The 26,613-nt window shown below is 38.2% G+C and overlaps 2 protein-coding genes and 1 pseudogene across 3 annotated transcripts; all 3 read left to right on the top strand.

Moving 5' to 3' along the window:
- The first annotated feature begins 8,795 nt into the window (after positions 1-8,795).
- Positions 8,796-12,282, top strand: LOC113685423 (putative skeletal organic matrix protein 5). Its single transcript, XM_027202935.2, has 6 exons — positions 8,796-8,970; positions 9,186-9,278; positions 9,772-9,886; positions 10,345-10,393; positions 10,490-10,619; positions 11,283-12,282. Exons 1-6 carry the CDS (start codon positions 8,908-8,910, stop codon positions 11,790-11,792), a joined length of 960 nt encoding a protein of 319 aa, XP_027058736.2. The 5' UTR covers positions 8,796-8,907; the 3' UTR covers positions 11,793-12,282.
- Positions 12,283-13,713: 1,431 nt separating this feature from the next.
- LOC113685322 (uncharacterized) lies at positions 13,714-21,485 on the top strand. 2 transcript variants are annotated; one of them, XM_089212077.1, is made up of 11 exons: positions 13,714-14,075; positions 14,699-14,787; positions 16,243-16,323; positions 17,030-17,149; positions 17,591-17,683; positions 18,315-18,434; positions 18,893-18,985; positions 19,119-19,233; positions 19,706-19,754; positions 20,391-20,520; positions 20,611-21,485. In XM_089212077.1, exons 1-11 carry the CDS (start codon positions 13,772-13,774, stop codon positions 21,118-21,120), a joined length of 1,704 nt encoding a protein of 567 aa, XP_089068203.1. In that variant the 5' UTR covers positions 13,714-13,771; the 3' UTR covers positions 21,121-21,485. The 2 variants fall into 2 exon arrangements, with proteins under 2 accessions (XP_089068203.1, XP_089068204.1); XM_089212078.1 differs by lacking the exons at positions 16,243-16,323; positions 17,030-17,149; positions 17,591-17,683 and having other exon boundaries at positions 13,715-14,075.
- Positions 21,486-22,174: 689 nt separating this feature from the next.
- Positions 22,175-23,776, top strand: LOC113685406 (uncharacterized; annotated as a pseudogene).
- Positions 23,777-26,613: the final 2,837 nt, after the last annotated feature.

Raw genomic sequence — 26,613 nt, 5'->3', positions numbered from 1 at the left:
AGGATCGCTAATCTATTCGTACGTCACGTACATTTTCCAAAACTCTTCTAAAAAACGTCTGACAAATGCCTCTTTTGCTGTTCAGACTTGATTTTTTTCCCAGCTCCCACAACATAAATTAAAACCTTTCTACATGGTAACTTGCTAATTTTCTCCTATTCATGTTTTTTTTTCTGTTTTTAGTCAATTATATCGGATGAGGCAATGAACAAGGAACGTGACTTGAGGTGTATCAAGCGTCGACGCATAATCCGCAAATTTTTTTCATTGCGACTTCACACATCTTTATCAGAAGCCGTACCGCTGGCACAGTCAGTCATTTTACCACAACCTGTTGATCCAAAGAAAGTGAAAAGAGATAAGGAAAGACTTAAAGTTATAAAAGAATTGTCAAAGGAACGTGTCAACCCTTCATTTGAAGACGTGATTCAGATTGTGGCCTCAATCTCTCGCTCGATCGAGGTTACGAGAGAATTGGAAAAACAAAATGATTTCAAAAGACATGTGAGTATTCTGGAAAAATAAAACAGATTGGTTGAAAACATATTTAATAAGAATCGATTTCAATTTATGACGGTATCTTTCTGAATCTTAAAAAAATAGTCGTTTTTAAGCAATATCACATTTTCATCGTCACACTTCTTGGTCCATACTTAAACGCCCATTTAAACTTGTAGTTACCCTCTACTACGACAAGAGCAAAACGTTTATTGTACCTGGTCAAAAGAGCTCCCGTTACCGGAATCGTTGTTATGATGACGATGATGATGTTTATCCTGGACTCCTAAAATGCCTTATTGTGGTAATTTCTAACACCACTTTCCTAATTACGATTGGTTCTTTTAATCCTCCTGTATTTTAACTGAAATCTCTTTGTTTCACTCAGTTGATTTCCCTTGACACAAAAACCTTTCCAATCAAGAATATGATGCCCACTTTTGAAATGGATATAAAGTTTGTCCGGAACGTGATCTTTGGTCAGTTTGCTTTTGATCATGGCGAAAATCCCCAGATAGGATGTGAGTGCTTCTACTGTGACAATTACTGGAGTAAAGCAGCGGGACCACACTGCTCCTATATACCAAAGTAAGGATGTTTCCTCTTTTATGTTGGGAATTGTTAGAGATGAGCGAAAGAAATTTACCTTTAGCTTCTTACATTGTGAAAGCTATGCCAAGAGGATAATTTAAGGGAAAGGAAATTTGAGGCAATGAAAAGAAAATCAGAAAGAAAGTATAAAAATTTACTTTCTACCACGTTTTGAGATTCAGAAGAGTCATTGAACCGTTCGCCAAATGTGTTGCTCGGTCATGGTAAAACTTGTTATTTGAGTCAAGGTTACTGGAGTCAAGGATGCCTCTTAGTACAGCATCCAATTGTTAAAGTAGATCACCGAGGAGGAATAAGAACGGCCAAGCTGTTAAGCCGATTTAAAATGGCGGCGTCTATGGTCTTATTTTGTAGTATGGTTGAAGACAATTTTCGAGGGGTTGGGTTACTCTACTCTCTTCATACAATATTTTTTTTTCAAGTGGATATAAAAATTATATGGTTTCTGGAACATGCTTCCCTTTCAGCGAGCTCCCTTGAGATTGCATGATCAGTTCAGAAACTGTACCGCAACTCAAATCAAATGGAATCTGTGGGTGAAATCTACTTACAGTTGTATAGAAATTTAATGTGCAAACACAGGCTCGGTTTTGAAGTTAATCGCTTAGTTTTTCGAGTTGGTAAAGATCATTTGTAGATAAGTCTAGCATTTGTTTATTCGCGGAATACGTGTTTTATGTTCGTTCCTTTTTTATTTTAGGACTGTCCCCGTAACGGACGATACCTTCGTAATTAATGTTCCAAAACAATCTTTTTCCGATAGTGCAGGCCCAGGAACAAGTATTTGATCAGATGATGCATGCAATTAATGTAGTAATTTATCTCAGTTCCGTATCAGTCTATAATCTTAACAAGAGAAAAAGAAGAAAATTAACTTTGTCTAATGCAAAGGGCATGAAAATCTTGACCTTGGCGGCTTAGTCAGGTGTCGTTTGCTATCTTCTTGATTTGCGTTCAGTGAATTCGTGCCGGTAAGCAAGTTCACACAGAGCAATTTTCAGTTTCGGTATTGCATCAGTTTTACCGTTTTCAAACAACATTTCTCATTTTCCATGCTCTTTTTGTGTATCTCTTAATGCGTTTCATTAAGTTTTATTTGTTATTTTTCTTATCGTTTTGTGATGTACTGATGCACACTCATTAAAGTATGTTACAAACATATTAGACGCCGGAATGATCTTTACGACGAAAAAAATGTGAAATGGTAGCTTGGTTTTGTTTTTCTTAATGTGAGCCATTCGTAGCAGTTTGTAATGTTTTCTGACGAAGTTTTCAAAGTGAGCTCGGTGAACACCATGTCATGTGTATGGACTAGTTAAAACATGCGTCTTTTTCGGAAGAGCTGGTAAATGGACTACACTTGGATCAGATGGAAGCATCTGGATAAACTGAAACTTCGTATTCTGCAATCAGCACTGCTATAAAATTATGACTTAGAAACATCAGGGGCACTTGTAGCTTTTACACGTGTAATTTACACGGGTAAAGTCCGACTTGTAAATACAAGGATTTAATAAAACAATATTCCACACTGGAATTTACACGTGTATCTCGAGACAGTGCACAAGTGTAAATTACAATTGTAGAATTATAGGAGGGTTAACCCCATGAAGATCTTCTTTCAAAAAAATGAAAAAAAATTTTAATAGACACTGCATTGATAACTTACTGTTTCCGAAATAATTGGCTTAGTCAGAAGCTCTCTGCCTTAAGCGTCAGGGCATATCGTTGTCATTCCTGCTAAATTATATCAAAAGCACTACAGCTTTATGTAAGAATTTGAACCTGAAATGCTTTTTGTGCTGGTATCTCTAATTAGTCTCAGGAGTCATTGTTTCGAATCCAGGTTATCTACTGCAATAAACGTAAGTGTATATAGTACGAGTAAAGGGTACGGAGCTCTATATGAACAAATCATGACCCAGGAGTTCAGTACATTCTGGATGCAAAAAATCAATACAACACTCTAAGCTCCCCATGGTGGGCTGAAGCTTACTCGATATAATGCTGTATATTAGATTGCAGCAGTAGTGGTAGATTGAAACTAAAAACATAAATGAAAGTTGAGTTAGCAAATTAAGACAAACAAATCACAAACAAAAAAAGAATACAAACGAAGCGAAACGGAAAAATACTTACCTTGATAACGCTTCATATGTAAATGCAAAAAAATTGATTGCTAAAACAGGGAACTGCGCCAAGCGCGACATTAGGTAAACTGACGTGGAAATTGGTTATAAAAGAAACTACTGGCTTTAAATACAAGAGGACTGAGAAATAACGTGCGGTTTGAGAAACGTGTGAAAGGTGTAACTGACGAGGAAAAACGCTAACAAACTTAAGAGAAAAAGCTAACGAGGAGGTATAAAAAAAACACAAAGAACGAAATAAATGAATATGAATCACACGAAAAATAGTCAGCAAGCGCTTAGACCTTACATAAATCCGGCCCCAAAGTGCGGGGTTTGAACGACGAAATTACAATACGTTGTTTACGTAGTGCAGTACAGACATGCCATCGGTCCAGAATATTGAAAGGTCGCTGAGCGGCCTTTCAATCTATGTTACTAGTTTCCTGTCCAAACGGGACACAACCAACAGCGAAAAGCCCAAGAATCTCTCAAATGTAGGAAGACAAAATACCAGTTCTTTTCAAACAGGTTCGATGAAGAATTTATGAAAAATGACTAAAACTACCACGATTAACAATTCTTGCCTGTTTCGAACACTCAGCTATCAATGTTCATTCACCTTTCATTCGGCTATCAATTGTCATTGTAAACCTCACACTAACCCTTGCGATATCAAAACAGATGTATCGATTAAAGTGGAAAATGAACTTTGTGGCGTGCAATTTGTGACTTGCAGCAACGATGCGTTTGACTTCTTCACTGACCTAATCGGTTTCATAATATAAGCTTCCAGGATACAAATTCTTGATGGCATCGAACTCCTGAGGATTTTTTGTGAAACAACTTAACTTTATGGACACTCCTTGCTTCGAACTGCATTATTAACACTCCTCCCATTCTGTGCATAATTTCATCTGAATACTCCGTATTTTTGTGTTACTGACTCAGTGCACATACTGAGTAGAGTGTTGAGTACATGTCCCATGTATCATTGAAACCCAATATTTAATAGGTAAACGTCGTCCTTTCGTTTTCCTTTTCTTTAAAAGATTTTTTTATTTTTTAAGTACTGAATTTTTACAAGGACTTTTTATGATATTTATGTCTAGAAAGCAATCCTCCCTGGAAATTGTTTGTGTTTGCGTTCTGTTGATTTGCTGTTAGCACGTAAGAGTTAGCTTTTGTTCTTATCTATTCCTTTAGACTGACAGTGTAGAAACTTCCAGAGCGTGTTTTCGAAGAGAGAGAAGGCCCTTAAATTTGTTGAAACCCTCAGCTATTAATTAGAGCTCTAATTGTCTACATAGTAAATTAAAACTACTTTTCCATGTAGAAAACACCTATTCCTGGTGATGATATGATATGATATGATATGATATTTATGTCTAGAAAGCAATCCTCCCTGGAAATTGTTTGTGTTTGCGTTCTGTTGATTTGCTGTTAGCACGTGAGAGTTAGCTTTTGTTCTTATCTATTCCTTTAGACTGACAGTGTAGAAACTTCCAGAGCGTGTTTTCGAAGAGAGAGAAGGCCCTTAAATTTGTTGAAACCCTCAGCTATTAATTAGAGCTCTAATTGTCTACATAGTAAATTAAAACTACTTTTCCATGTAGAAAACACCTATTCCTGGGAAAAATGTCATGTATGTGTTTGGTCGATCTAAAGATGACGCACTTGAGGGTTAGCTTTCATACTTTTTTTAATGCCTTAGACGGGCAGAATTAAAAAATATTGTTTCCGATGAGAGTGAAAGCCCTCAGGAAACAATCAGAGCAAAATTGTCTACATGTTGAGTTGTAATTACCTGGAAACGTACACAACAACGCGAAAGCAAGACACTGTATAACTCTAATGAAGGAAACAATGGGAGCACAAATTGTCTACATGTTGATTTGTAATTATTTAACATCATAGACAACAGTACCTGATGAAAGGATCATGACATCGTCGACTTTTACCGTCGTGCACTCTGCTGTCATGCCAATTGCGATGGGGAACAATGGTAATTTGACAGCTACAAATGTCAAACCTGAATGAACACAATGCGCAGACTTTCAGTGTAACACAGCCCCTTGACTTTGGGGCCAATTAGTTCAAGGTCAAGTTAAGGTGAAGGTGTGATAGGCAAATTTATAATCAAACCTGTCCAGTGCTTTAGGTCATTTTTCAGTTTGTCTGAAGACTGAGTCGCACTTCATAGCGATGACTTCTTCCTTTGGAAAACCCGCTTTAAACGAAGGTTACATCGTCGACGATCTTGGCACTGAAAAACCGACACGACTGAAACAAATCAGAGAAAATTCAAAAGAAAACATCACAAATTTTAGAGCTGCAAATGATCCAATTTACGAAACGCTCGACAGGAAATCACGCCCAGCAAGGCGGTCAAACGAGGGATATTTGGGCTTAATTCTTTTTGCGTGTTTGGTTTCCACCGCTGCCCTTTTACTGACTTTGCTGTTGGTATGGGGTAAACTCGGCAAAAGATGTGATTGCTGCAGAACTGAAGGTTAGTAAAGAAAAAAATGTCAGTCAAAAGATAATTTCTTGTTACATCAATGAGGATTTTTGAGTCTCGTGTCGTGTTCATATTTAAACTGTAAAATCATCCCAGATTTTATCCTAAATTCTTTTGGGCCCCAAAAAAGGCCAAAGGATACTACTGTTTGGCAAAAGTTGTTTGACCGAAAATATTTCGCCTAAAATCAACACCTTCACGGCACAAAAACCCTTGTTAATCGTTAGTTTTCCGAAATGGTGAAAGAATGAAAAATTCGACATCATATGTATGTTTTCTGATATCTGAAAACGGATGGCAAATTTACCGTTCACCCTCGGTAAAACTCAAGAAAAACACGAAGTTCATCACGTGTTACCCTGCACCAGGAAAATGCCAATGAATAGCCTGTTTTTTTGAAAGTTTTTCTGTAGTTTTCCTGTGTGCGCGAACGCTTCATTTTCCACGTGTTTTCCCACAGAATTACTGACGGTTAACGTCATGAAAACATGATATTTGTCGATAATTTTCCTGCTCCACGAAAACGTTAGTGTATAGCTTGTTTTCCTGGACGTTTTTCCATAGTTTTCCAAAGAGCGCAAACGCTGCATTTTCCAAGCATTTTCCACACAGAATTACTAACGGTGAATGCCATGAAAACATGATGTTTTTTTATTGTTTTCCTGCTCCACGAAAACGTTAGTGTACAGCATGTTTTCCTGAGCGTTTTTCCATAGCTTTCCCGAGCGCGCGAACGCTGCATTTTCCAAGCGTTTTCCCACAGAGTTATCAACGGTCAATGCAATGAAAACATGATGTTTGTTGATTGTTTTCCTGCTCCACGAAAACGCTAGTGTAAAGCTAGTTTTCCTGAATGTTTTTCTATAGTTTTCCCAAGCGCGCGAACGTTGCATTTTCCAAGCATTTTCCCCACAGAATTACTAACGGTGTATGCCATGAAAACGTGTTGCTTGTCCATTGTTTTCCTGCTCTATGAAAACAGTAGTAAACAGCTTGCATTGTTTTTTTGTAGTTTTCGTGAGCGTACGAGCGCTGAATTCTCCAAGTGTTTTCACACAATTATTAATGGTGAACGTAAAGAAAACATGATGTTCGTCCATTATATTCTTGCTCCATGGAAACGCTAATGAACAGTTTGTTTTCTTGAACGCCATGAAAACAACATGTTCATCGATCGTGATCATTATTTCCTGCTCTTGATCCTGCCTCATGAAAACGTCAGTGAATAGCTTGTTTAATATTCAGAGTATTGACAACGATTGAGCCGTTTGGGTCATTTGAGGCAGTTGAGCTTTAGCTTCTGAGCTTGACATAAACATCCGATGAAAAAGTCCTCGAGGCTTGGGAAAAATAGGGCCATTGTCCTAAATAAGATTCAAACCATAACGATGAGCAAAATTTGACATGAAATAATTTTTAGAGGTGTGGACTCTTTCGGATAGATAATGATTTTTTTGACTCGCTCGTTTTTCTCGTGCAGCGGAGACATCGAGTATTAGGACGATTATACTTTCCTTCAGTCTGTTATGAGCGGGAAGGTCAAAACGAACTTGGTTTTTCAGAGTCCGTTCACTTTTTGCAGAGCCTCACTGGTTACATCTGATACCAGAAGGTGACATAATTAAACATTTCTTATCTCCTTTTTCATGTTTACTAAAACTTGCATTGGGCTTCAAATCACAACGGCTTCTGATATTGCGTGATGACGTGATTTCGCACAACTCACTTCAAATCACATTCGATCGTTCAATCCGGGCAAAATTGCATAACTGATCGAAAAAAATGTAAGGTGAAAAAAGGGAAACAATTGGTTCTAATGAGAAGCCTTTCAATGGTTAATTTTATCGAAGTTAATTTCTCTCGGAAATGAAAGTCTAGAGGAAGTCTGAAATCTTTAATTAAGCGGTACAGGCGTTAGGCATAATGATATCAAATGCATTTCTAAAATTTTGAATCGAAGAGGAATAAAATTTGGTTCAAATTTAGGAAAATTTGTATTCCATTACGAAGATATTTTGAATGAAAACTTAAATTCTTGTATCTCTTCTTTAGAAATAAATTAAATGAATTGCATGCTCTTTTTGAGTGAAAATGAATGAGTTGCCAGTATTCGGATCCTTGTGTTTGCGCAAAGATTTTTGGGATGGCCATTGGGCAAGCATTGCAAGTTGCTAGAAGGAAATATATGGCGAAAGGTTGTTTCGACGTTCGAGAACGATTTTAGAGAGAGATCAACGCTTTTTTTATCGCACTTTTATCATAAGTGGATGTAGATGATGTTTATACGAGGGAAGTGTAAGGTTTTTTTTCAGAATTACAGTGAAATATATTATAAAATATATCAATAAACCGAGATCATTACACGTTGTCAATTTCACAATAACTATTGAGCATGGAGAAAAGTTAGTGGGTAGATTTTACCACATAGATCATGGTTGTTCAAACAAAAACTTACGCTTCCTTGTATATGCATGCATTTTTTTCTAGCGAGTTGCAATGTTTGCCCCGTGGCGATCCCAAAACTTTTGCCGCAAACACAAGGATCCGATTCCTGGCAACTAATTCATTAGATATCTCTTCATTTGTGCTAAATTAAATGAACTTCCCAGAGGGAGTGTTTGATAATGTTCTTTCTTTTAGCGTTGTCTGCGTCCGTTGACAAACTGATAACTGATGTAGGCAAGATAAAATCCTTGGAAGAGAAAATAACCAGCCTTCAGCGAGATTCGGTGAGGAGCATTTAATTCATGTTTCAGAAATAGATTGCATTAAGCTCTACTGTAGCGTTTGTGGACTCTCGCGCTTCGGTTGTTGAGATAGCACCTCTTTGGTTTTCAATCTTTTGTTAATTTGTTGTCGGCGCTGTTTCACTCTGATCTAATTTTTTTAAACCTCCTTCTTTTCAAAAATTGATGCGCGCGATTCGAGATTATATCCAATTCGGCGAACGATTGACAGTTAAATCCTTCTTCAGAGTGTTTTTATGCATTTGTTGACATTAGATTCCCATATGTTCTAACGTTAAATGAGTATTACATAATCGCTAATTCTTAAAAGATGAAACAATTAGTTTGTCTTTCCCCTGCATAGACTGATTCAGGAGTCAGCTCTCTACGAAAAGACTTGGACCAATCAAAGTTCCAACTCATGACGTCTGACAATGACACAAGACAGACACTAAAAGCCGTCAACACATCCTTTGCGTATGAGGTGCAATTTTTTTTTTTTTAATCTCGGTGTTGGTTAAAAATCTAAGAATTCATCGCGAGATAATAAATAAAAAAAAGTACGTGACGTCCAACCGGCAAATAGAGCAAACAACAATCGAACAACCAAAGTAAGTTACCGATCAGCCGATCAAAGTAAGATTACAATTTCCAACAGAATCTCTTCTCATAGACTGTACAGTCTTCTTATTCTTTCAGCTGGAAAAGCTCGGCACGTTTCTGTATCAGCTAAATTCTACACTGATTCGAACTAACTCTGACGTTATGGAGCTGAAGGAGACTTTGAGAAAGGTTTGTCATAATGTCAAAATACAACAATGCAATAAACTTGTCGTAACCGCCGCCTGGCCAGTATTGTAAAGTGCCGGGCTGAGCTGCCGTGCGGAAGGTCGAAGGTTGAAGCCCCAGACTGGAACAACATCCAGCATCTTAAATTTAGCTGAGGAGAATGTGCTTCCTTTGAAATGACATTTAGAATTGCTAGTATTCTCGGATAAAAATGAAAATCCGTAGGTCTCGTCTCCTGCATCTTCCCTGTACTGGTCAGCAAGGAGTAGGGGATGTAGCTCCCCGATTTGTGGTCTTGCATTAATTCTAAAAATGGGGGCATCTGGCCAAATTTCCTTCAAAAATTTTAATCTACTCAATTCAGTCTAGCCAGAGTCCCTCGCAACGTGTTGTAAAGCGCCATGACTCGCCAATGAATATGGCGCTGAAGAAATCTGTCATTATTCATAATTGTTATTAGGAACTCTCTATAGCAACTTTTCCTCATTTTTTCAAGTTTCCCTGCTATTCCAACCCATGCAAGAATGGAGCGACCTGCTATCCAGGAAACAAGAAGGGCAAATTCATATGTGCTTGTGCTCCAGGTTTCGTTGGAGAAGTATGTGAGAAAGGTAAGATTAATTCTACAACAAACTGCTCAATTACTTTTTCTGGCTTAAAGATGAGCGTAAGGTAAACTAGGCAAACTAGTTTTTCATAAAAACGTAGTGTAATATGATGGTAGCAATTTTCAAAGGTATGATTGCAAAGCTATAACTTTCTTCAGTTGATAATAGAATCATGAGAACGACAGTTTCTTACGCTTTTTCGCTTCCTATATGAAGTCAACCAACTTTATGCACGTGTGAATTATTAACTGGTACACATGTGAATCTCAATGGGCACTTCCGCCCTCTGGCTGCCAGCAAATGTTTATCTAGATAAGCATTACTAAAGCAGTTTCTAGACAACCATTTCCGGCCATCCTTAAAGAAGTAAGGCTATCTCTCAAATCTTAAAGTATACGCATCATTATGCATCTTAAGCTTCGAGTCTAATAAATCTTTCTGATATGTTCACTTTGTCTGAGCTGCTGAGAGCTGCAAGGAGATCAACGATGACAGTGATGATAAGGGCATGTAAGTAGTGTTCAATGCAATTCGTACGAGTTTAAATTCTCCACAATATACCTCTGAGAGCAATATCTTTTCAAAGCAAAATTCGTCTTTTTCAAGCTCTGTCAGTAACCAATCCTTCCCTCTGAAGCTTGGATCAGATATAATTTCAGTCTATTGTCACGTGACGAGTCTTGGTCCGTGTGGAGACGGTGGTTGGACACTGGTTATGAAGATCAATGGATCTAAGGTGCACAAAATTTATTCAAGTTTTCAATCATTATACTAATAGATTGAACAGAGGCCAAAACGAATCAATAAATAAGCAAAAAGAAAAAGAAAAAGGGAACCCGGAAGAAAACTATTAGAGGAATTTACTACGCAATGGAATGTTTTGTTTTTTTTCCTGGGCTAAGGTTTACACTTTTTATGTATTTGTATTGATCAATTTAAAAGAAAGCCGCTTGTGAATAGTTTGATAAATATATACGAGATTTAAGTCACTTTTTGGCAATTTTGGGTTTCAAGTTAGAATAACAATCGTTTTAGATTTTATTCTCGCCATTAACAAATAAGAAGCTTCTGAGATGTCTCTGCACCCTACACAAATGGTTATCACAGATGTTGCATCTTCTAGATCATCTTGCTAGAAACTCAAGTGTCTAACGGGTGATTTATAAATTTCATCGGCGCACAATGATTTATTTTCTCGGTGGTTCGTCTACAGAAGATATAGTATCTGATTACCAGAATAAATTTGTACTCAGTTTTTGAGCAATGAACAAAAATTGTTTTAAATTAATGGAACTAACGAACGTATGAAAAAAAAAATGAAAATATTGATAATTGACATTGGGTAATCTCTTATCGCAAAGTCTAGTTGTTAATTGATAATGCTATCCTCATTCTGTAGAACACCTTCCATTATGACTCTGAGATCTGGAGCAACGAGACTGGATTGAACATTCAGGGGGGGATGACAGGGTTTGATGAGCAAGAGACTAAGCTACCGACTTACTGGAAGACAAACTTTACCAAGATCTGCCTTGGTATGAAAAATGGCGAAGAATTAAAATTGATCTTGATTAACAAGACGGCTGAATCTTTGCACTCATTAATTGCTGACGGGGAGTATCGTAATACGTCGCTTGGTCGTGATGCATGGAAGTCGCTTCTTGGTTCCAACGGCTCCTTACAACTGAATTGCAATAAAGAAGGGTTTAATGCACGCACACCGTCTGCTGTGCGCCCTAGGGCAAGAATTGGCATCCTTGGTAACGACCAAAATGACTGCAATAGCTGTGATTCAAGAATCGGTTTTGGTACAGCCCCGGGTTCCAACACCTGTGGAAATGTGGCAGCATTGCAAGCAGACAATGGAGACAAAAATGTCATAGCCATGGGATATATATTTGTTCAGTAACTATACATGAGTTCTCGTTAGCGTCAATTTTTTTTCATGACGGTTTGCACCCATTTGTCGTTTTTGCCGATTCAAAACGTTTCTTGAGCTCCAGAGAGTGGTATTCTTCTGAGCAAAAGGTGACCCATACTTCTTGTTGATGTCCTCGCATAAAGCTAAGTTAAGGTTGCACGTTGTCCGTACATTCATAGCTGAAATTCTTTCTCTCGGTGCAATCGATAATGTAAACCTGCATAGTCTTGTAGAACTAAGATGAATTTGCTGCAGCTAACTTAATCGATCTGAGGCTACTCTTTGGTTAGGTCGATCAAAAAGAGTTATACATTTGTGACGAGCGTGAACCCTCATTAGAATTCGAAGTATGATTATCTATACTATCAAACGGTGAGCGAAGCCAAAAACTAGATACCCTATGTTCAAACGTTTACAGGTTCAAAGATTCATACCCTATGTACAAGGTTCATGAGTCGTGAAAAAAAATTATCTTAGTGGACGCCACGTAGAAATGTTTAGCTTAATCTCGCCTCACGCATTGACTCTTTGCCTCCCTGTGAACTTTATTAAAACTGTCAGGAAACAATCAGAATACAAATTGTGTACTAGTTGAGTTGTAATTACCTTACATCATACAAAACAGCACGTGACCAAACAACTGACATCATCGATTTTACCGCCAAGCGGTTTTTTTCTTGATAATTACGATAGGGGAACACAGCGATTTGACACCTAAAGAGTGTCAAACTTCATTAACTCGGCGTACAAACTTACAATTGAGGTCCCATCGGGGCCAACATCCTTCCAATGCTCTCACACTCCAACCTTGACTTCACCGTCCCAAATTGTGAGATGAACAGAATGAATGGATCTCTACAGCAAAACAGTTGTTTTCTGTCATGAATGTTTCATGATAATACTTGATTCACAAGTCTTTACGTAGAAATTTTACTAATTCTATGTGAAACACAGCTATTAATACGACTGTTTAAACTAGTTTTCCGCTGAAAGGCTTTTAAATCATGTGCAATTTTGATTTGCAAAAACATATTTTGAGACACTAGCGCACCGAATTTCCAAACCCTGAAATTTTGACATAAGAGGGCTTCAAAACACGTCCTCATATCAAATCAAAATTTGACAACTCAAAGTTGTTCATTTGCTCACTGTATGATGATTTAGTGACAGTCGATGTATTGACAAATGCCTTTCATAAGCACGTCAAAATCGCCCGATCTTGCCCTGTTTATTTTGACATTCGAAAAGGCTTCAAAACAAGCCCTCTTATCAAATCGAAAAGTGACGTTTTAGAGGGCTTAAAAAAGTACAAGTAATGCACACGTGCATAAGACTGAAGTCAAGACAATATTCTAAACGAAAAGCAAAACCAAAAATGTAATCGCGTCCGATGAATGGAATGTTTAAAGACAAGAACAAAAGAGTTAATCCTTCAACACACTGTTGTTCTCTCTTTTTTTTCAATCACGAAAAAAAAAAATTGCAGGTCTTCTCATGATGAGTGAAATGGCTTACAACGACTAAAATCGGGTGGGCAAACGGAAAAAAAAATTCATTCAAAAATTAGTAATTTCTTCAATCCCATCCGATAAATGGATTGATTAGAGATAATAACAAAAGAGTTAATCCATCATTACACTGTTGATTATTTTTTTTTAAGCCGAACTGACGACGTTTTTCTGAGAACCCATTAATCAAATTTAAAATTTTGCGAAATCTTGAAACCAACCGACCGAACATCACAACAAGCCTAGTCAGATCGAAGGATGACCAAATTTAACAGCAAGTTCAGGTTGATTGCTCTGGCGATATTATCAATTTAGCTTGTTAACCGGACGAATTTAATCCGAAGGCTGTCACGCCTCGCTTGCGCTTAGCTGTGATTTAACTTAGAGGTGTGATATGCAAAATAACACCTATCCAGGGTGTGATTTGGTTTGGCTGAGAGTGACGTGCACTTTATCGCAATGCCTACTTCATCTCGAAAAATCGTTATAAACAAAGGTTATGTCGGAGACGATTCTGCCACGAATGAGTCGCTGGGACTAAAGCAAATTAGTTTAAAAGAGGCCAATTTTGGAGCAGCAAGTGATCCAGGGAGCGCACTTTACGAAACGCATGAGGAGAAACCACACCCGGCAAGGCGATCGAACGGGAGATATTTGCAATTGTTCTTTTTTGCGTGTTTACTTTCCATCGTCGCCATTATTCTGAGTTTGCTGTCGCTGTGGGGGAATTTCGGTGAAAAATGTGATTGCTCCAAAACTGAAGGTTAGCAAGTAGACATATGTTAGTATAATAATTTGAAAGCGAAGCAACAAAATGGCCGCACCAAAACATCCAAAATTTGGTTTTATTCCTTTTCTCAGGCTTGACCTTAAAAGCAACGAAGTTTTAAGCGCATCAGAGTTTTTTCGTTAGTCATAAAACACATTTCAATGGTCTGACAATCGTCTGTCACGCAGTCTGCAAACTAGTTCGAAAATTATAAGTCAAAAGACTACAAAATGAAATGGTAGTGGGATACTAAATCCTTCATTCAATGGTTTAACATTTAATCGTCGCTGTTGTATTTCATCATCCTTACAGGGCTCGGAAAAATACTGCGGAACTCGCAAAATATCCGAAAAACTGATGGTTCGTTTTAAACTCTTCGCACCGGGTGGCCTGACAATAGACAATAAATATATAACAATGCTGATAATAATGATAATACTAGTAATAACAATTTTGGATAAATGCTGTAACTTTTGAATCGAGGAGGAATCGATTTTGATTCAAATTTAGGCGAATTCATTTTTCCTGACGAAGATATTTTTGATTGGCAATTTCATAGCTCTTCTTTCATTCGATTTCAAACGAATTGCCTGAAAGGAATCTTTTATTTTTTTCAGCACTCACTACGTCCGTTGAAAAGCTGTCTGCTGATGTAATCAAGATTAGTTCCTTGGAAGAGAACATGACGCGCCTTCAGCGAGATTTGGTGAGAGGCATTGAACAAAAATTTTAAAAAGTGATTTGCGATGAAAAATTAACCTTAGGTCTTCACTAGCTCTCGAGAGTCCCCTGGGGATGCGGGGCCTTTTTGTTCTTCAATTCTTTGTTAATATATATTAAAGTTAACACGGCAACCAGGGGCACAATCAGACATAGTTTGACGCTACTCTGGTTTGTAGATTTAATGAATGTAACCGAAGAAGTTACGATTCATAGACCCAACGTTTCGACACTCCTTTCTAGTGCCTTCATCAGGGGTGATCTAAACGCTGCAACAAGAGGTCCTTTTATATGATCACTAATTAGCGGCCTTTTTTCTGACGAGGTGTAAATAGGCGTCAGGAAGCAAACCGCCATCGTCAAGATTTGAAGGAGCGTGGGCGGAGTTAATATGCCAAGCCTCCAAACAAAGGCGCTGATGGTAACGCATCAAAGTTTTTTTGTTAGTCATAAAACACATTTCAATGGTCCGACAGGAGTGTCGAAACGTTGGGTCTATGAATCGTAACTTCTTCGGTTACATACATTAAATCTGCAAACCAGAGTAGCGTCAAACTATGTCTCTTTGTTAATATTTGGACGGAATTGTCTCTCCAAGACAATCTTTCGTTTTTTAAAAAATCCCGCACAAAATTGTTTGGCCGCAATAGAGCCTGAATCTGGCCATAGTTTTAACCTAGCACGTCCATAAAGAGTATAAGTAGACCCGATATTTTAGCCTAGAAAGAGCAGGAATTAGTGAGACAAGAGCCCCACAGAGAGAATCATTCACAGCAAGAAAACGAGGCTGACACGAAAAATGCCAAAAATCCCACCTTAGGGTCTATTTTACCTTTACTAGCGAAGAAACTAGAATTGTCGCAAGAATATCAATGGACAAATTTTTGTCTCTTCTGTTGTACCCGTATTTCAAGCTGTCAAATTCCGTCAGCGCCTGATCTGCTCAAAAGACCAGCCGGCTAAATTTGCCAATGGATATTAAACTCCTATAGTCAGGATTCATCTGAAGTCGTTTGAAAGTTTTAAATATACGCGAGTTCTCCATCAAATTATCGCCTTCCTGGTAATACGCGGCTTTGTCAGGAAAAATTTAGTCGGCCGCACGTTTAAAGATTTTACCGCCTCGGACAAAATTTGTTTAGAAGCAACAAACCATCCGCACTTGTAAAATTTAATGATGTCAGAAAATTTGTCTCAGCTTTCCCAGAGTAGCCTGTAAATAGAATGAAAAAAAGTTCACATTTAGACAAATTGATTCATCTCACCTCTATCCATTCCAAATTACGGAGCGCCATTTTTTCCATGCGGCCAAAAAACAGCGGTCCGTACTTTACAGTGCGGACCTCAAACTCGGTTAATAAGAAGTACTTAAACGACGAATACGTTGCAAACTGCCAAGTTCGTGAAAGTTGTTATTGTAAATTTCGCTGTGTGTTTTTAGATAGAGAAAGAGGCCGAGTTAAACAGTACCCGTTTATCCTTGGATTACCTTCAAAAAGAACACAACAACTTAAGTGAAAAGGTAGGGGGACTTATTCACACACAAAAAAGATGAAATGATTCAAATGCTTAGGCAACCATACGTTCCACTCGCAAGTGAGCTGCAAGATTACACTTACCTCAATTTGTCTTGAATGTACACAGCTTATCATTTTTAAACAGGAGTTTACATTATCTTGCATGCCATATGAACTTGTAAAATCTTTACAGAAATTTAAAGATTTGAAAGTCAACAGTTTTAGAAGTGTCAACAATTTTAAGATGTGAGATGATTTGAAACATACATGCAATGGTAAAAAATTACCATTTAATAATCGTATATAATGATAAATGTAAGAAACATGATTATTTTATGAAAATGGCTTCTTCATCACTCATTAGAAATTTTTCTTGTAAAGAAGAGCATTTTGTTGTTTCCTTGACCACACTCACGGTAATTTGTTCAAAGCCTGAAACACTAGACCGAAAACCATGAAAAATGTTTGAAATTTTTTTTTCTCATTTGTAGAAAGATAGAATATTCGTAAGGTCTAAGAGGAAAAGAACAGTACGAAAGAGAGGATGAATTGAATTTACTTTTTTCCAAATTAAGTCTACTGTTAATGAGATATTCACAAAAATGAAGAGCAATTTGAGTTGAATCGGAATTGGTGAATCACAAATGATGACTCCATACGTATGGTGAGTCCATAGTTATTCAGATTAATGCATGAGTCTTCTTCCCTCAGACCAAGGCATGGTTAGACACCATACGAAATGATGCGAACAGCACAAGGATTCAACTAATGGCTTCTGATGCAGATGCAAAAGTAGCCTTGGACGCAGTTAACACAACTAAGACACTAAAGGTCAGTATTCTAAGATTTATTTCACTTCTTTACTCGTGTGATATAGGTTGGTTTGTCTAAGCTGTTGATTTAACATATAGTTTTTGGAAACTCATGATCTGAATGCTAGGGCAGTATGTGTCATTGCCGGAAGAAGAAGATAAATCGCTCATCTTTGCTTTTCCCTTTTGACTTCTTAAATTTTTAGAAAAATTAATTTACTGCGATTGTCTGCGTCACGGACCCTAAAATAATGTGCTGTGCAACTTTGAAAATGAAACTGGGATTTGAAGCTTTCTACTAAAGGAAATTAAAAAGTTTCTCTTCGGATTTGGCTGACACGTTGATTTTCTTAAGGTTTTAAAAGGACGAAAGTATTTAGAAAAAAGTCTGGGTAAGGGTTGTTCCTTCGAAACGAACCAATGCCATACCTTATATCGTTCTCAATTTTTCTTTACTCAGCTGAATATCCTTGATGCTGCCTTGTCTCAGTTGACGACTTACTTAAAAAGGACAAACGTTGACGTTAACGAAGTTAACAGCACTTTACTGGAGGTGAGACGGATTCGTATCAAATGTCACTTTGGAATGAATTAACATTGCGATGTTGGCATTAGCGGTCCATACAAGCGGTGGTTTTGAGTTCTACTTTTGCATCTAACAGCGTAGTGAGCAATTATGATGAGACTTTTTAATATTTTTGAAGCTCCGATATCTGAGTGAGATCTAGAGAGGGTCAACTGTACCGCCTCTTTTCATAATCGTGGGCAATATTGAGAATTTTCTCGCCTATGATTAATGTTTCCGGATATTGCCTTATTATACCGTAACGAATTCAGAAGGCTTTTTTTTTTTAATGTATTGAAACAATGAACAACAAAAAAGTAAAGTGTGATCAAAGTGATGCAATCTTTGTTTGAATGCGAGTTTTTTTTAAATATTGAATTTAATATTGAAGTTCTCTCCAATAACGGGGATAAGACTGTTCCATTTAACTTTTAAAGACTTTTCCTTTTACCAGCTAGACGATCAAAGATAAGTAAGTTGTAGGGCTAATTTTCTCGGCTTACGTTGATCGGATCATCATTCAATCAAGTACTCGATGAGATTGATCAAGTTCCAGACGAGTAAGTTTAACCTTCAAAATCTTTACTTACTAAATAAGTTTTGTATTTTCTCTGCATAGACTGATGCAGAACTTAGCTCTGTTCGAAACGATTTGGACAATTCAAAGAAATTACTCATGACGTCTGAAAAAGAAACAAGGAAAACATTAGCAGCCGTCAATTCATCCTTTTTTAATGAGGTTTGAAGTCATTACATTATATTAGTGATTGTAGAGATTTTAGAATTCGTCACGGAACAAGACTCTTGGAGGTGTTGACGCGGGATGCATTGGTCGTTATTTGCAGTGAATCTGGTTTTACGAGGAATATAACAAATCTAGTGGTGACTCTTCAAGATTCAGGAATAAAATCAAATAATTAAGACAGGAAAAAAAGTAAACAACATGAGATATTATATGCGGTCATCCATCCGAGTCAGAGTAACTCCAAGTCAAAAGGGCTTAACTTAATTGACAAACACAAGCGCGTGGTTAATTTCCATTTCTGACTACACCGACACTCAACCAAATTTGTAACGCAGTCTACCACAGAAAGCCCACGTAATAATCAAAGCGACAAAACAAGTAACACCCAATCAGCTAAATGAACGAACGAACGAGATTTTCCTTACATTTCATCTGTCATCTTTTTCTTTCAGGTAGAAAAGCTCGATTCATATTTGAATCAGCTCAAGTCTGCACTGAATAGAACAAACACACACGCCACAGAGATCAGAGAAACTTTAAGAAAGGTTTGCCATATGATGTGAAAGTATAATAGCGTAAAAAACAAATGGAAAACGTCTAAATGCTATGAGGCTATTGTTAATGACTTTCATGTATAGAAAAGACTAAAAATACATGGTACTTTCCCCTTTTTTCAAGTATCCCTGCTGTTCTAACCCGTGCAAAAACGGAGGGACCTGCTATCTAGCGAACGAGAGGTGCAAATTCATATGTGCTTGTGCTCCAGGTTTTGTTGGAGAAAAATGTGAAAAAAGTAATATCATTTCTACAGAAAACCGCATTATCATTTTTTTCCTCTATAGCTGTGGGTAGGGTAAACTGCTAAGTTAATAATTAGCAGAAAATGGGGTAGAATATAATGGCAGCATTATTCTTATTTATTACCATAAAGCTACAATTTTTGTTGAACGATAAAATATTTATCGGGGATGACCGTTTTTACCTCTGTGACGCTATATCTTTTCCTTTATAAGGTCAGTGCAAATATCACTTATTTCGTATTTAGTAAAAATTGAGTTTCGGGTGCACGTGAATTTTGAAAAAATTTCACGGTAATTTTGATCTGAGCTTTAGCTTCGCAGTTATCATGATTACAGTTTCGACACTTGCAAAATACATTGACGCGAATTAAATGAAAGACTTGGAGAATTAGCAGTATGTAGGCATCAATATACATACTTAGTTAAGCGTCTAATCAACTTTCTGATGTCTTCAATTTGTCCAAGCTGCTGAGAACTGTAAGGAGATTAACGACGACAACAAAGAAAAGGGCTTGTAAGTAGTGTTCGAAGCAATACGTAAAAGTGATAGCATTAATCTTTCCAGACTTTCACAACGCCATGGATGCATGATGGCAGTTAAGCATAGCGTTTTGACAGACATTATTCGCCTCTTCATCCTTGTCTGGTTACTGCTTCCTATTTCGGTGCTTTTCTACCTTAGAAAAATTAATATGTTGCATTCCTCAGATTCGCTGTTGTTTATAATAATTCTCTCAACGTCTTTCGAAATGTTTTGAAGAGTGCAACTTAAGTTGACAGCGATAGCATAGGTGGACGAGCAAGTTAGTTTGCAATCTGAGGGCAAATCAATCTCCAGCGCCATGATCTCAATCTTTTAAGGGGACTTAAAACTCAGTAACAACTTGTGCTATCTCTAAATATGTTATCGAACTTATGGCAAGCCATTGCTCGTTAGACTCTCGAGGTGAACGAAACACAATAGTTAATGGAAACATTTGAGAAATCGACAAAATATTAAACATTGCACTTCGCAACGGTACTTTGGGTAAGTAAATACTTATAGCACACTTCTTTATTGTCTCTGAAAAGTTATTAAAATCACCTTTGGATCCTATTTATCACACCAAAGATAGGGATTTCTATTAAAGGAAACGTTCTTATTTTTCAGTCCTGTCATTAACCAATCCTTCCCTCTGAAGTTTGGATCAACCAAAATTTTAGTTTACTGTCACACGACGAGTCTTGGTTTGTGTGGAGACGGTGGTTGGACACTGGTTATGAAGATAAATGGATCTAAGGTGAAATGATAATCGAAAGATGAAAACTCGTGTAATCTTCCATTACAAAACCTATTTTTTTAAACTTACAATATTACCATTATTTTGCAGAACACCTTCAATTATGATTCTGAGATCTGGAGCAATAAGACCGGATTGAACATTCAGGCGGGGATGACAGGGTTAGATGACCAAGAGACCAAGCTACCGACTTACTGGAAGACAAACTTTACTAAGATCTGCCTTGGTATGAAAACTGGCGGACAAGTAAACTTTATGTTGATGAACAAGACGGCTGAATCTTTGCACTCATTGATTGCCGACGGGGAATATCGTAATACGTCACTTGGTCGTGATGCATGGAAGTCGCTTCTCGGTTCCGAGGGCTCCTTGCAACTTTATTGTAATAAAGAAGGGTTTAATACAATCAGCCCGCGAGCTAACCAACCCAAGGCAAGAATTGGCATCCTTGGTAACGACCAAAATAACTGCGAAAGCTGTGATTCTAGAATCGGTTTTGGTACCGCACCGGGTGCCAACACCTGTGGAAACGTGGCAGCACACAGAGCAGACAACGGAAACAGAAATGTCGCAGTCATGGGATATATATTTGTTCAGTAATTAGACATTACTAGCGTCCATTTTGGGACGTGTCATTCTTATTTATCGTTTTTGCCGATTCACAAACTTTCTTAAAGTGCCTTCGAGACGAATTTTTTTTACGCAAATATTTAGCTTATCACACGTAAAAAGCAATTCTGATAGAAGAAAAATTTCAAAGAATTCAAAAATCGGTTTTTCCGGGCCCTAAAGTGCTCCTATTTTGTCTGAAAGTGTCCCGTGGACTGGTAACGAATAAGCGAGTGATGAAGTAGAAAACTGTGAAAACCGTCTCTTGACACTTACGAATCTCTCACGTCTCTCGTAATTTTGTATCAATCGGCGTTGAAATACTCTTGAAATAAAAGCTATGTATACCTACCTTCAGCAAGCTCTACCGAGAAATGTGATTCATCTTACTCAAGTAAAGTAAAGAAGAGGTAAAGAAGAAATGGAAGTTGCGAGTACGATTCAGTCCTACGAAAGAGAACCACGTCCATCAAAAAACAAAAAACTCCCTTTGCTGAATACTTAGTTTGTGTTTTGTTTTCTATGCGAAATCTTTCTTAAGAATAAATACTGTATTCGTTTCTGTGGCCAGAACATTTTATTTCTTTGCACTAAGTGCGGCGAAGGTTCCCCTCGGTTAGTTCCCTTGAGTTTCGTCCCTGTGGAGTAATCCCCTCAGCAAACAAAAAGCGAAATTTTCACGAAAGAATCAACTGTATTACGAGGCGCGATGATTTTTTGCTGAAAAGTCGTCGGGCAGTTTCACTGCAAGTTGCTCCTTTCCTCAGAAATTGCAAAGACAGAGGCTATCGGCTATCATAGGCTATAGGTGTGCATGTATATAAAATCATCAATCCCTTTTACTGTTCTGGAGGATCCCGAGGACGAAAAATGTTCTTTTGAGGTATTGTGGATTAAAATGCGCCCGACTCGTCTCCCAAGGGGCATCTCAAGTATTATTGCTGGTGTTGTTTATCATCCACCAAAAGCAACAAATTCTATGATGTTGGACTATTTGACTAAGTGTTTAATGGACTTGGAGTCTAAATACTAAAATTGCGGTTTTCTAGTACTCGGTGACCTTAACCATCTGAACGATCCAAGGCTCAAATCAAACTTCAAACTGAAGCAGATTGTGCATTTTCCTACTCGTGGGCAAAACACTCTCGACAAGATTCTTACCAACCTCCAGGATTACTACGACACCCCGGTTGAACGTCCCGCTTTTGGTCTTTCAGATCATAGCTCAGTTGAAGTACAGCCAAAGCAAAGGGTTAAAACATCGCAAACAATACAAACTGTTATTTCAAGGGACTTACGACCAAGTAATCGTGTTGCAACGCAAACGTATTTATATGAAGTCGATGTTACTGCGGCGATGATCAGAGCTATGACCACTTGCGAAGGAAAGGTGTCGCTGTTACAAACGATCATCAAAACTGGCCTTGATTCTATCTTACCCGCCGATGAAGCCCAAAATTTTCCACCGAACAGAACCACCATGGATAAATTCAACCGTTAAGACCTTGATTCGAAAGCGACAAGTGGCCTTAAACCGAGGAGACTGAGCGGAGTTTAACCATCTGAGAAATCTTGTTAACCGAGAACGTAAAAGATGTCGTACGAAGTGTTACGAGTGTAAAGTGCAACATCTAAAGGGATATTCCCCAGCTAAGTGGTGGGGCGAAATCAAGAAACTTAGTGGAATGGAGGGGTCACGTGATAATGTCCTAAAGTCCGTTCATCACTTAGAAGGTGCTCGTGGTCTATCAGCAGCTGACCTTGCAAGCCACATCAACACCGCTTTCTTGGCCCCAATGGAGGTTTTTGAACCGCTTACCCACAATCTATTTAGGGGAGACAATTTTGTGTCTTCGAGCAGAACTATGAATGATGATTTCTCACCAATATCAGCGTTTTCTATCTTTAGAAAGTTATGCTCTATTAATCCAGCTAAGGCACAAGGACCGGAAGGTATCCCCGGATGGCTCTTAAAGGAGAATGCGGATCTTTTGGCGCCATCCATCATGGATATCATGAATGCCTCCCTTCGTGAAGGCCGTTTGCCCTTATCTTGGAAAGAGGCAGATATCGTCCCTGTCCCCAAGCAAAGACCTATCCAAGACATCAATAAGCACCTTCGCCCTATCTCCCTTACGCCCATCCTTTCCAAGATCGCAGAAGATTACATTGTTCATGAATTTGTGATACCTGCGGTGTTAAAGAAAATCGACAAAAGACAATATGGGACAATACCTAAATCATGCACTACGCACGCACTTGTTAGCATGATCCATAACTGGCACGTCAGCTCCGATGGGAATTCGGCCGTGATTAGGGTGGTTCTATTTGATTTCCGTAAAGCGTTCGATCTTATTGATCTCAACATCTTAGTGCGTAAACTCTTAGATTACGATATTCCGAACCACATATTATGCTGGATTGTTGACTTTTTATCGGATAGAAGACAGAGAGTTAAACTGGCCGAGGATTGGTTCTCCGAATGGCGTTACATTCGTTACAAATATGTTGATGATACCACAATTTCAGAGGTTAAAGGCCAAGAGAACTGTATTCAGCAAATGGTAGACGATCGCGCAATACAAGCAAGGTGGTTTTCAGTTAAACGAAAGAAAATGTAAAGAGCTTAGGATTAGCTTTGCAAAAAACGAACCAGAATTTGATCCTATCTGGGTTAACCGTCAGACCCTTGAGACCGTGAAAAGTATAAAATTATTAGGACCCAATAAAAGTAGTGATTTAAAATGGAATGCCCATGTGTTAGAGCTAGTTAGGAAGGTTTCTACAAGGCTATATTTTCTAAGACAGTTGAAGAGATCGCATGTCGCCACAAAATAGCTTCTTCTATTTTACATTACATGCATTCTGTCTACTCTGGAGTACGGCAGCCCAGTTTTCCATCGCGCTTTACCAAGTTATTTAAGCGAAGACCTAGAAAGACTTCAAAAACGTGCTATGAAGATTATTCATCCCGCGTTTTCGTATGCCAAGGCTCTGGAAATATCTGGACTTTTAACGCTGTATGATAGAAGAGAGGCAATCGCAGCAAAGTTGTTCAATGAAATATGTGCAAATCAATCTCACAGTCTTCATAAACTACTTCCAAGCAAATACCAACCCGGCTACTATCTGAGAGAACAAAGAACATTTATTCGTCCGAATTGTAAAACTGAAAGATGCAAGAATAGCTTTCTCTTAAGTTACGTTTATCGTAGGTGATAATTAGATATTAACTTGTCTCTTATTTTACATAGGAATTCGACGCATGCTTGTAATTTTGTCATTCTGTAACAGTTTTTAATTAGGAAATTAATTAATTAGTTGTAATTTAGTAAGCTGGAAATTTCGCGTTTGTAAACCTTATCTATCTATCTATCGTCGTCGAGCCGATCAAACGAAAAATGTGTGAGTTTAAAGTTATCTGATCTCAAATTAGGACTTAAATGTCTGACCGCTTCAAGAGTTTTATTGATTTTGATTTGTTGATGCCAAGTGACCGTGTGGTCCTAGGTTGGGCTCAGTTTGCAAATGAGGCAGGGTTACCGGTCTGGATTCATTGGTCGTGTGTCGTGGTGAATGTGTACACGGTTCGCAAGAAACGTGAAAAATGGAAATTTTGGAAGCAAACTGCCGTTTTGCGTCGGTCTCACGGGAAGGATTGAGCTGGTAGGGAATTGAAATGAAACTACAGTATATGTACTTGGGTTCTGCGTTCAATTTGTGGCCGCTCGGACATTTTTCGCTTTTCGGATCGGGCGTTTGGAAATGGAGTGTGCAGCCTTGTTATCTTATCTTAGGAGTAGGAAACCAAGAAATGGTTAAATCGCTAAAATGGCCCCGTTTCAGCAAAGTAATCGGTCAGACAACAAGCAGTGCACTGTGGAAGTAAGGTGAAGTATTTTTATTGAGAATGTGACTGTATTTTTTTATTTCCAAGAGTGGGTGTATATATTTCCATACAAGCTCTTATAATTTCACCATGACGCATATTACGCAAGACGATCGTCTTTGACAAAGAATTTTAAATTGAAATTCGGAAGAACTTTTCTAAGGCCACTCTTCTGTGCCACTGAGCACAATGAGGTTGAGTGAAAAATGCTTCGTACGTAACAACGGATAATTTCTGTCATTAACAAGGCTTAGATGCCGATTGTGTTTCAGTTTCCGTTGTTTTTAGCACAGTAATGCAACCAAACGTTATTTAATTTCTTCCGAAGTTAAAATGAAAATTAAACACAAGATTAGTTTTAACACCAGTGATCCCTACCTATATTAAAAGTCGAGCCTGTTGTTGGTTTGAACTATACAACCGATAATGAACTTTCCTAAAAAGAATATACATATATATACATTGACAACAAATCCATGAGTAGAACCTTGTCGCTCTAACTCAACCCCTCAGTTACCCTTCCAGCTCTTAATTGGTATAATTTTTAATGGCCTATTTCAAGATTGGATTCGGTTCGGTGAAAACTTGTCACCTCTCCTTGTGCAAGATAAAGCACTTCCTCATTAGTGATGGTATCTTGGTTGGCGAATCTGTTCCCTTTTTAGACGCAAAAAACGTGAATATAGCAACACCTACATCTTGGAATGAATAAATTTGGGAGACGTTAGCAAACAGTGGTTGCAAAACAAAAAATCCCCCATCTGGGCCCAGTTGTAGAAAGGGCCGGGTGGATAACTCTATCCAACGGATAAATCGCTATCCAGCGGCTAAGTGATAGCAAAACGTACTGTGTTATCCACCGGATAGAGATTTATCCTGTGGATAGCGTTATTGGACCTTCGAAAAACCGGAGCCTGATGTTTACGCTTTAACCATGAGAATTTTATTTAACCACGTGGCAAATCCAAACGCAATACAAAACTAACGTTACATTTTATCAGAAACTAAAATACTCGCTATAATATTAGCGGAGCTCGCATTCTTATAAGTAACAGTAGTGACCCAGTAACCTATCAAGGCAGAAAACATTGGACTTACGATCGTATTACCGACCTCACAAGGTGCTACCTTTAGCATGCGCAACCAACTGCATTGCGAGAATTAGTTAAGCCATTATGTAATCCGAGGAGTGAGGGAAAGGTAGGCGTCAGGAAACACCGGCAGATGATAATGAAGTGCACATACTCGAGTGCCGAACTTTAGTGTAGTGTACCGCGGGCACACGGTTAGGCATCACACGAGGGCCTTGAGTGGGCTAGAAGATGTGAGGCCGCGCCGGCCAAGGATTTGCAACCCGCGTTTTTAGCGGGAAGTCAAACTGGTGAGGTTGTAGTTGAACAGTAATTCTCATTTAATGACTGTGAATATATGAAAATCATATATGTGAACTCCGGATAAAGACGCGAATAAGAAAGCGATCTTCGCAGTAACGAACACTACTTGAGCAGTAGTGAAAATAAGGCCTGAAAAAAATTCAGGCCTGTAAGGGATTTGAACCCATGACCTCTGCGATACCGGTGCAGTCCTCTACCAAC

The sequence above is a fragment of the Pocillopora damicornis genome, chromosome 7, assembly GCF_964200805.1.
Source record: "Pocillopora damicornis chromosome 7, jaPocDami1.2, whole genome shotgun sequence".
Taxonomy (NCBI): Eukaryota; Metazoa; Cnidaria; class Anthozoa; order Scleractinia; family Pocilloporidae; genus Pocillopora; species Pocillopora damicornis.
The sequence above is the reverse complement of the archived record's forward strand: the minus strand, read 5'-3'. Positions and strand labels throughout refer to the sequence as shown.